Source organism: Pan paniscus, chromosome 6, assembly GCF_029289425.2.
Source record: "Pan paniscus chromosome 6, NHGRI_mPanPan1-v2.0_pri, whole genome shotgun sequence".
Classification (NCBI taxonomy): Eukaryota; Metazoa; Chordata; class Mammalia; order Primates; family Hominidae; genus Pan; species Pan paniscus.
In genome coordinates, this window is record NC_073255.2 from 117,774,752 (window position 1) to 117,785,619 (window position 10,868).

Here is a 10,868-nt window from a genome sequence, read left to right on the forward strand (position 1 = left end):
CAATTCTCTTGCTTTTATTGATTTCTAGTTTCATTCCATGGTAGTTGAAGGACATTTGCCATATTGTTTCTATCCTGACTACTATTTCATGGAAAAACATGATTCATTAAAGCAGCAGGCTATCCAAAGAGATTCTAGTCCAGTAGATAAAGGCTAAGAAGTCAGGGAATTTAATTCTGTTCCTTTGGTCACTCTGAAGATGCAGAAGGGACCACTGATCTCACTGCTATAGTGGAGGCCCCTATGTGTGGATCTGCTCTTGCTCAGCCATTGGCATGGAAGAGGGGCAAAGGTCATACAGGAAGAGGGGCAAAGGTCATACAGGAAATGGATCCTGGTTGAGAACCCTGAAGTCTATAGGTAGAGAAAATTGTAATTGTTGTAGGTAAATTTCACATTTTTCACTATGATTTATTTTTTCTTTTTCTATTTAATTTTCCTATAGCACTCTTTCCATTTCTTACCCCAGTTTTTGAAGCCCTAAATATCGGTTTGTTTCCAAAAGATGTTACCCATTTTTTAAAAAATTCCATTGAAAGGATGAAAGAAAGTCGCCTCAAAGATAAGCAAAAGGTAAAATCTGGTGGTGGTGACATGAGAATGTTCACTTTTTTATTATATTTTTGGGCTGTTTACATACGATTTGTGTACTTATCTGTGTTTTTTAAAGGCAGCTAGAGAACTTTAGACCAAGAGGGTTTTTACATTTTGCTGGGAATAAAGAAGGTGAAGCTTGGGGAAGAAAGAGAATGAGTGAAACAGCATTTGGAATTTAATAATAGGCATGACTTTAGTATATTATGGCATAAATAATGTAGAGATAGAAGCTTTACCGCTTCTCTTCCTTTCAGTAAATTGTCAATAAATTTGACTGTATAAAGTTGCCAATAAATCTGACTGGATAAAAATGACTGATAAAATTATTTTATGGGTATTACAATTTCCGTAGTTCTTATATTAGTAAGGAATCATTTCAAGTCCAAGCCTGTTATTTTTACACCTTCCTCAGCAGGAGTCCCTACCAGGCTACCTGCAGAAGTAAGTGTATGTTCAATTTCAGTCCTGTCATAGCCTGGACTGGGCAGGGGTCTTCTCTGGGCATTGTGGGTGCAAGCTGACTGATCCAACTTTGCCTTTATGAGCCCTGGAGACCAGCCCGATGATGATGCCTCAAAGTCAGGAATGCAGGACTGGGTCTCCTAGGTGACACTGAACATTGTATAGAGTTCTAGGAGTGGGGAGTATTTGAAGATGCATTCAAATCAGCTCCCCTGGGATTATCCAGAGATTAATCTATTTGTCCATTGGTTAAGAATAAAAGCAGCAGAACAAATAGGATTGAAATTCAGGACTTCTTCCTGTTCAAGAAATTATGACTAGAGAATGAGCTGACAACTCTTTGGCCAGGAAGTTGTGTCCAAAGGCCAGAGAAGCTGAGGATCAGGGAGAGCAAAGACTAAAAAGCAGATAGACATGACAAAAGGATTTCTCTCAAGGAAACATCCTGCTCTCCAAGGTTTTAGATGCATGATTTTATTCTAAACATTGGTGACTCAGGCAACACCCATTACACTTCTGAACTTAAAGAGAGCATATTCTCAGGAGGGGTGCTTAGGACTGGACTCCTGATTCACTTCTGACTTCACAAGTGACTTTCTGTCATTAAAATTTCTCTTTTTGCTTCCAGCATCGAGTAGATTTCTTTCAACAGATGATCGACTCCCAGAATTCCAAAGAAACAAAGTCCCATAAAGGTAACCAAGAACTGTATCCGGGGGCTACTGATGGGGACACTCAGAGAGAAGGCCATGTTCTGAAAATGTGCAGAAAGTTTTCCAGGAAAATGGGAATTTCTTCCACATTGCAGAAAGGCACACATTTGGATGTTATAAATGATAGCTGGAGGCACTTTCTAGAAGCACACAGGCATAGCCACATTCCAGGCTTGAAGGGCAACCCTGAACAAGTGTGGCACTCCCGGAGGTCGGTCAGTGATCTGTGGATCACCCACATCAGATAAAATGCCAGTTCTCAGCCTCCTCCAGATCCACTTACTCAGAACCTCTGCTTGGAAACGTACATCTAACATCCAATCAGGAGACACACTGTCCAAATAAGGGTGATTTTAACTGGAAACACTTGGTGAAAGTGTGTTCACAAGGTTAATCTACTGACGGGTTTTATTTTTCCCTATATAATGGAAAAGTAACTGTGAGAAAACCTTTAAGACTGTGTAATGTCCTTTTCCTCTTCAATTTTTCACCTACTAGTTTTACCACCCATGGATGGTTTTGACTGAAACCATCATTACTATGATGGTCGCAAAATAATGACCATGATCAATTTCAAGCCATCAAAGTTTGACAACCATATGACATAATTGTGAATATTAACAATTAATTCTAAAGAGCAGGAAGTGGAGGCGGGGCATGGTGGCTCACATCTGTAATCTCAGCACTTTGGGAGGCCAAGGCTGGTGGATCACCTAGGGTCAGGAGTTCAAGACCAGCCTGGCCAACATGGCGAAACCCTGTCTCTACTAAAAATACAAAAACTAGCCGGGTGTGGGTGGTGGCGCACACCTGTAATCCCAGCTATTTGGGAGGCTGAGGTGGGAGAATCACTTGAACCAGGGAGGCGGAGGTTGCAGTGAGCCAAGATCACACTACTGCACTCCAGCCTGGGCAACAGAGTGAGACTCCGTCTCAAAAATAATACTAAATAAATAAAATAAGTAAAAATAAAGAGCAGGAAATGTTTAACTCAAACACACCATTGTAAATATATCTATGTCTTCATCTACTTGTCTATGTGTCATCTATCATCTGTCCATCTGTCCCAATGCAACTTTTTGTGAAAAGGGAAACAGTCTATCGTTTTGTTGCTCAATACAGACATCACTAGATACATGGCTATTGAGTACTGAACATGTAGCTGCTGCCAATGAAGAATAATTTTTAAGTATATCTAATTTTAATTAATTAAATTTAAGTAGCCACCTGTGGCTAGTGCCTGCCCTACTGGGTAGCAGATCTACACTTTGAGATTATGATTTCATTTCAATTCCATGTCCTGGAGTTCATGCCAACTGAATAAAATAATTGGAAAGTTGAATTTACCCACATCATCATGAAAATTATCACCAGTAAATCACAACTCTGTAGACCTTTCTCACACTCATCTTGTATTGTTTTCAGTTATGAAATACATGGTTGGAGTGGGCACCATATTTATTTTAGTACCCTAGGTCTCTAAAGGTCTTAATCCAGTCCTGATCAAACAGACCAATGGCTGACTGTGCTAAGCTTTTCTTGGGAGAAATATCAAGAGGGAGGCAAACCTGTAGTCATAAATGCTGTTCAGTGAGCATGAAGTGGAGCAGAGAGAATGGGCATGTACTAAGGAAGATGCTATTCGGGCCAGGATGGAATAGGCACTATGAATTCCACTCACTAGACCCTATTGTTTTTATATTTCATGTTGGCCAATGCCCATCTATACATGCATTCTTCCTGCTGTATTATTATTATTATTATTTGAGATGGAGTCTCCCTCTGTCACCCAGGCTGGAGTGAAGTGGTCTGATCTTGGCTCACTGCAACCTCTGCCTCCCAGGTTCAAGCAATTCTCCTGCCTCAGCCTCCCGAGTAGCTGGGACTACAGGCGCCCACCACCACACCCAGTTGTGGGGTTTTTTGTAATTTTAGTAGAGATGGGGTTTCACCATGTTGGCCAGGCTGGTCTCAAACTCCTGACCTCAATGATCCTCCTGTCTCAGCCTCCCAAAGTGCTGGGATTACACGCTTGCACCATTGTGCCCAGCCTCCTGCTGTTTTATTAAAACCACTCATTGGACTACAGTCAATCACCTCACTTCTAGATTTTTGTCTCTGTAGCTTTCGTATATCCAGAGGTCATCCATTTTGAAGACTAGTGCCCTAGGAACTCTATTACTTGATGTCACTCAAAGATGTAATCCATGCTTCTCAAGCCATGCTGGGCTCACAAATTACCACATCTCATGAAAGTTCAGATTTTGATTCTGCAGTTTGAGGGTAGGGTTTGAGATTTTGCATTTCTGATAAGCTCCCAGATGCTGCTGGTGCTGCTGGTCCATGGACCACATTTTGAGTGGCAAGAGCCCAATATTCTTCCCTTGGATTCCCGCAAACATGTTTAGAGAAAAGTTCCTTTATATTTCCCTAAAATCAAGCCTTAGTATTGCAAACTGTCTCATTGTTTGTCAAGCTATATTGTAGCTAGAGTAATTTAAATCTTCCCTGGGGAGAATGTTACTCCACGTTTACTTATAGATAAAGAACTTCTATGATTATCCAAGGGACATCCCTATAACACTGAGTATGTTAGACAGAAATGCTCTCTTTGAAAGTTACCCAGCTGTGCAGCTGGTGGGGATGGTATGATGAGGAGTGAATGGCCCACAATCGTGTAGACCCTGGAAAAAAACTGGATTAAAGTGACTTTGCCTTATTCTGGCTCTGTAGGATACACATCAGAGTGAAGCCACCCCCAGTGTGACTCTGAATTGCTTTTCTATTTTTGCTCTTAGGGATTTGGGAGCTTCACTGGAATTTTGCTTCATCTAAACTGTGATGCTCTACACTAACCACTTTTCCTAAAATATATTTCTTCTCCTTTCAGCTCTGTCTGATCTGGAGCTTGTGGCCCAGTCAATTATCATCATTTTTGCTGCCTATGACACAACTAGCACCACTCTCCCCTTCATTATGTATGAACTGGCCACTCACCCTGATGTCCAGCAGAAACTGCAGGAGGAGATTGACGCAGTTTTACCCAATAAGGTAAGGGGATGATCCCCTGGAGAAGGAGGGAGAAGGTGAAGCCTCAGCAAGAATGCCTCCTCACCACTTGCCAGGACAATTTTTGCAAAAAGCGTAAGCATCAGTTCTTTCACTTACACTATGCAGAAAGGCTGTAAAGAGTAAAAACAAAGGGAGATTCGTAGGTAGTGGATGCTTCTTGCGTAAGTGTAAGATCTTTGTGAAACAGTGCTGGTCCTGCTGCATCCGTTGTCTGTTACCAACATAACACCAAGTAAAAAATATCCAGAAATCTCAATGACAACTAAAAACAATCATTTATTGCTCACAAGTCTGGATAGTGAGCTCTGCTGATATTGGCTGGACTCGCTGTGGTCTGGCAGTGGTCTGATGGAACCTGGCCCTGGGTGCGCTGGGCAGGCTGACTCAGCTCTGCCTCACACCTCTCTCTGCTCCAGTCAAGTAGCTAGTGGTGAAGAAGCCAAGCTAGGACCCAGGGTGCCTGACGCCTGGGCCAAACACTTAACCTCTACAATATTACCTTCCAAATATAACACCAAATGCTAGCCACGTATTACCCACACTGTTTCCAGAATTCTGCCCAAATTGGAATTCTTTATGGTGTAACGAGATCTGGCCTTGGGGCTGGCCCTGGTTTGGCAGTGAGGTGAACACAAAGGAATGTTCATCTAAGTTCATGGTCCAGGCCTGAAGGAACAAGTGGGAAATTGTTCGAGAAAGACAGGATGGGGCTGCCCGGAGGGTTCCTATCCTGTTTACAACTCTCAGTAGCACTGAAATTGTGTGCCCTGTCCAGTTATAAAGTTCTTTTGTCATATTTGGGTTACAAAAGAACTAGTTTATCCCCAAACTATTTATAGGGTTTTTATATAACATAGTGTTACTCTCCACATTTTTTTTTGCATGGAGTCTTTCTTCGTCGCCCAGGCTGGACTGCAGTGGGGTGATCTCGGCTCACTGCTACCTCCGCCTCCAGAGTTCAAGTGATTCTCGTGCCTCAGCCACCTGAGTAGCTGGGATTACAGGCGTGCGCTACTATGCCCGGCTAATTTTTATAGTTTTAGTAGACACAGAGTTTCACCATGTTGGCCAGGCTGGTCTCAAACTCCTGACCACAAGTGATCCACCCACCTTGGCCTCCCAAAGTGTTGGGATTACAGGCATGAGCCACCATGCCTGGCCTAAACAGGACTTTTCCATTTTAAATGCTTGTATGAAATAGAGAATTTGCTTTTTACATTTTCTTTTTCCTTGGTACAGATGCATAGCCTGTCTTTGGAAAGGTGACACTGGCTTTGGCATATTTTAGGTGATTCAAATGGCCATCGTCTATTAGTCATGTTTGTTCGCCCAAGAAAGAAAAAACACGAAATGGTAATGTCAAGGATTTCAGTCTCTGTGTAAGTGATTGTGCCAAATTCATAACTCCTCCACACATCTCAATGGGCCATCGAGCACATCACTGGGTATGGAGAATTATTAAAATAATTTATAAATGCAACAATCTTTTACCAGAATGAATTATTCTCCGGAGCTCCTAACACTTCAATAGTACTGCATGGACTAAGTTGAAAGTTAATTCCCAATCTCAATTTATCCAAATCTGTTTCTTTCTTCCCAGGCACCTGTCACCTACGATGCCCTGGTACAGATGGAGTACCTTGACATGGTGGTGAATGAAACGCTCAGATTATTCCCAGTTGTTAGTAGAGTTATGAGAGTCTGCAAGAAAGATATTGAAATCAATGGAGTGTTCATTCCCAAAGGGTTAGCAGTGATGGTTCCAATCTATGCTCTTCACCATGACCCAAAGTACTGGACAGAGCCTGAGAAGTTCTGCCCTGAAAGGTACAAGGCCCCTGGGAAAGGAGCCTTCCCTCAACCAGCCTGATTCAAGTATATTCTGCCTCTCTCGATGCACATGGCAATCATTTGAATATGTGCCTTTTCATTTTGGAAGTTTTTTATTACAAAATGATAACTGTTAAACTTTACAAACCATAGATTAAGAAACACCTTATAACAACCCTCATTAACTATGTAATGCCTGTCTTGTAGGCATTTTTCTATGCATACAGACATTTTTAAAAACTAGTATACTATCACATTTTATTTGAGTTTGAACTGCTGCTTACTTCATTTCAAAGTAAACCATTACCTATCTACTATCTTATGTTACTACATATTTCTATATGCATAAGCTATAATTCATTTCACCATAATGTTATTTTGAGTATATAAGCTTGTTATTCATTTCAGTTTTTCTTTGCTGTGCCCTTTAGCTCTCTGAACTTAGCACCACGTTTAGGACATGTTTCCACATTCCTTTTTCTTTCAACATTGCTTGCTGTTTTCCGTAATGTAACTGTGAAAGTGCAGGCTGAGATCCTGAGACATCCTCATCCCTGATGGTTTAAGCCACTTCATTGAGGACAGAGGGAAGCAGAGGTTCTCCTGGTCCTGTTTGTGTCTGCAGTCCTGTGCCGGCTCCCTTATACTCTCAGTTGTTGATGACTCTTCCAAAGCAAAGTCACCTGCTTTCTAGACTTCTCAGAAGTTCTTCTTTGGAAGTGTTGGGCATGATATTCTGGGAATTCAGAGCCAAGGTCAGGCTTTGGGCACAATTTGCACTCTGGAAATAGTTGATATTTTCCCATTTTGGAAAGGAAAATTTGGAATGAACTTTGTAGGGCACTGGCTGGTGAGGCCTGGGATCTAGACTTTTATTGGCCCCTAACTATAAACTTCCCAATAGGGACCTTGTCTTGTTAGGCATGCTGTCTCTACTGCTGGCACAGACTCTGTACATAATACTTGTTGGAAGAGCAAATCAGAATTGACCAATTTCTCTGTTTTCTGGAGTAGAGGACTTCTGTGTTTCCTCCATCTTGGCACTTCCACCTCCTGTGGCTGCACCAACACAAAATCAGAGACCACTCATTGTACTTCTCTTTGCATCATTCAGTCACCAAACAGATAGTAAGTGGTTACCTTGTGTCAGGAACTGGGCCAGGCAGTGAGAAATCCATATACTAAAAAAAGTCTGTTGTGAAGAATGTTTGACATACACATAACTATATTCTATAGACACCAGGCTATAGAACAGTATTAATGCATCTCCCTGTGTTCATCACCTGTCTCAATAGTCAATGCTGCATGTCAGCTTCCCTGTCCACACACCACCACAATCCTCTCTGTGACTACAATGTTATCTTGAAGAAATAACCTGTAAATATTTCAGAATTTTCTCTAAAATATAAGTAGTCTTTTAAAAACACATAACCACAAGGGCATTATCACTTTCCTCCATCAAAATTTTTTCACAATATAATCAAATATTGAGGAATCAAATTTGAATAAACATGGGTTTAACCTTCAAAAATTGTATAGCCAGCCAGGTGTGGTGGCTAACACCTGTAATCCCAACACTTTGGGAGGCCAAGGAGGTCCTCGCCTCCCAAAAGCCACCACACCCTGCATAACGTGTAGTTTTAATAGTTTTTATGTTTCATTAACTTGTTTTTATGTACTACTGTGAAAGTAGGTTCAGTAAGAAGAACAAGGACAGCATAGATCTTTACAGATACATACCTTTTGGAGCTGGACCCCAAAACTGCATTGGCATGAGGTTTGCTCTCACAAACATAAAACTTGGTGTCATTAGAGCACTGCAGAACTTCTCCTTCAAACCTTGTAAAGAGACTCAGGTCAGTAAACTTTCTTATAAATAATGTTTATTGGGAGTTTTTTAAACTGAGAAGTCTACATTTTTTAAAAATTATTGTTCATTTTTCAATAATTTGCTCTGTAGGACAAAGAATCTAATTGGAGCTATCCATAATGCTTAAAGATGAATCACTTCTGGAGTTCAAAATCTGTAGCTTTATAAAGACAGAACTATAAAGATCATCTAATGTCAATATAGATTAGCATGGTATAATTATGTTCAGTCTCTGTGAACTTGAGCAAATTTTAAATTCAGTTTCATGTCAACTGTAAAGATGAGGAAGTGTTTTGCACAATCATGAAGTGCAATGATTACTTTGTCAGGACTTTTGAATGGTGCTCTCCTCCACTAGAACTTGCAGAAGCTTTCTCATGACAGTGTTTCTCAACCACTAGCTGTACATTGGAATCACTGGGGAGCTTCAAAAATTCATGATGCCTGGATCATCTCACAAATTCTAAACTAATTTGCCCAGAGTTGTGGCTTTAAAAGCTCTCCCATTGGTCCTCATGTGAAGCCAATGTTGGGAATCACTAATTTAAGGTATTTCTGCCAGATAGAAAAGATGCTTACAGTCCAAGGCCATCCTGACCATTTGACCTTATCTTCCAGGAGCACTGCTTCGCTGCTTCATACAAGCTGTGCATCTTTTCAACCCAATAATAGCTCTATGAATGTTCTTCTTTTCCTTCTCATTATGTTCCTATCCCACAAGTCCTACATCAATTCCCCAAGCCACTCTAAGAAACCTTCCCCATCGAGTACAGGGCCAGTTATTCTTCTGCTTTGTTACTATTTATTGCAGGCTGTTATCATCACCTAATCTTATACTTTTCATTAAACCACTCAGTTTTATTCTACAAGTCTTTTCTCTATTCTAAGAATTTCTCCTCTCTGCCCCATTTGTGTTGTTTTGTTTTAATTCTTTCATAAAAGTCCAATAGTGTCTTGCAGAGGACATTATCCATTGCAGGCATTCCACACATGTTTAAGGAGTGAGTTTCAGTTGATTTGGAGTTCTTGGATACAAGTTTTAAGCTGTTTAATTTTTAAATTTAATATGTGAAATTTGTATATTTGAGTGTGTATGTCTGTCTGCAGGAAAAACATTCATGCCATTTGAAATTTTAAAATAATGAGTCACATTAATAGAAAGATATGGAATCCTTTCTCTGAAGAACTTAATGAACACTTGTCATTTATTTATATCGAGCAAGGCCCTATAAGCCTTATTTCTAGGACTTGTGCATTTACTATGCAACTCCTATTCTAAAGTAGGCTTTGTGCATGGGAAGGAAGAAGAATAGACAGGGTTTCAATCTTATTTGTGGCTTTAGGGAAGCTGTACATCCATCCTCTAAGTGTGTACAGACAGGGGCTCAACTCTGAATAAAAGCAGGTCTCTGGCACACATGGGGTGGGGTGATACTCCCTGGCAATTTCCCAAGCATCTACTAGCTGGCACTTTTCAATTTCCATGACAATTTGCCTGCCCTTCACTCAACTGACATCAGAACATTTCTCTGCTGGCTGCTCCCCTGACACTGAAGTGACTTGGTGAGAATGAGGGCTCAAAGTATTAGTCAAAACACTATAGGCCTTGAGAAGCTTCCCATTTGCATTTCCTTTGGAAATCAAGAGAAGAAGTAAAAAACAAAAGCATAATGCTTCTTGAAGGTCTCTTCCGATCATTACACTGGATGGGTTCAGTTGGATGGAGTTAGTGAATGCTTAATAAGTTGAAGACTGTCCATATAATTGAAATATATAACACCTACTGAGGATTACCTTGCAAGTTTCATCATATACAAAATTAACTTTATATGGCTTTTCCAAAATAGTTTAACATAATGCCTAATAATCTGGATTTGATTTTTTAAAATATCTCTTTGCTTAAAATTTAAATAAAAAGGAACAGAAGCCAGCATGAACAATCTCAAGCCTGGCACAGAATAGATACTCAATAAATATTTTGTTAAATGATGAATGGTAAATGCTTTCACTATCCAATCTTCACAGAGCTAACTGAACAAGTACAAATAAACCAACATGTACGGTGCTGAAAGTAGTTTTTTTTTAGTCATTGCAAAGCATTACCCTTGATGTCATCTTTTTTATTTTGCTTCTATCTTTTCTTCATTTGCTTCATTGTTTCTGAATATTCTTGTTTAACTTTTGCAGATCCCACTGAAATTAGACAATCTACCAATTCTTCAACCAGAAAAACCTATTGTTCTAAAAGTGCACTTAAGAGATGGGATTACAAGTGGACCCTGACTTTCCCTAAGGACTTCCACTTTGTTCAAGAAAGCTGTATC

The 10,868-nt window shown here is 40.3% G+C and overlaps 1 protein-coding gene across 3 annotated transcripts in view; it reads left to right on the plus strand.

Annotated features, from left to right (window-relative positions):
• The window catches only part of CYP3A43 (cytochrome P450 family 3 subfamily A member 43), a 38,879-nt gene extending 28,011 nt beyond the window's left edge, over positions 1 to 10,868 (plus strand). For 2 of the 3 annotated variants that reach the window (XM_057302723.2, XM_003815721.5), the window contains 6 exons: positions 446 to 573; positions 1,688 to 1,754; positions 4,663 to 4,823; positions 6,445 to 6,671; positions 8,368 to 8,530; positions 10,732 to 10,868. In XM_057302723.2, the coding sequence (XP_057158706.1) occupies positions 446 to 573; positions 1,688 to 1,754; positions 4,663 to 4,823; positions 6,445 to 6,671; positions 8,368 to 8,530; positions 10,732 to 10,827 (842 nt within the window). In that variant the 3' untranslated portion in view covers positions 10,828 to 10,868. Of the gene's footprint in view, positions 1 to 445; positions 574 to 1,687; positions 1,755 to 4,662; positions 4,824 to 6,444; positions 6,672 to 8,364; positions 8,531 to 10,731 lie in introns of all 3 variants that reach the window. The other variant, XM_008968741.4, reaches the window with a different exon arrangement.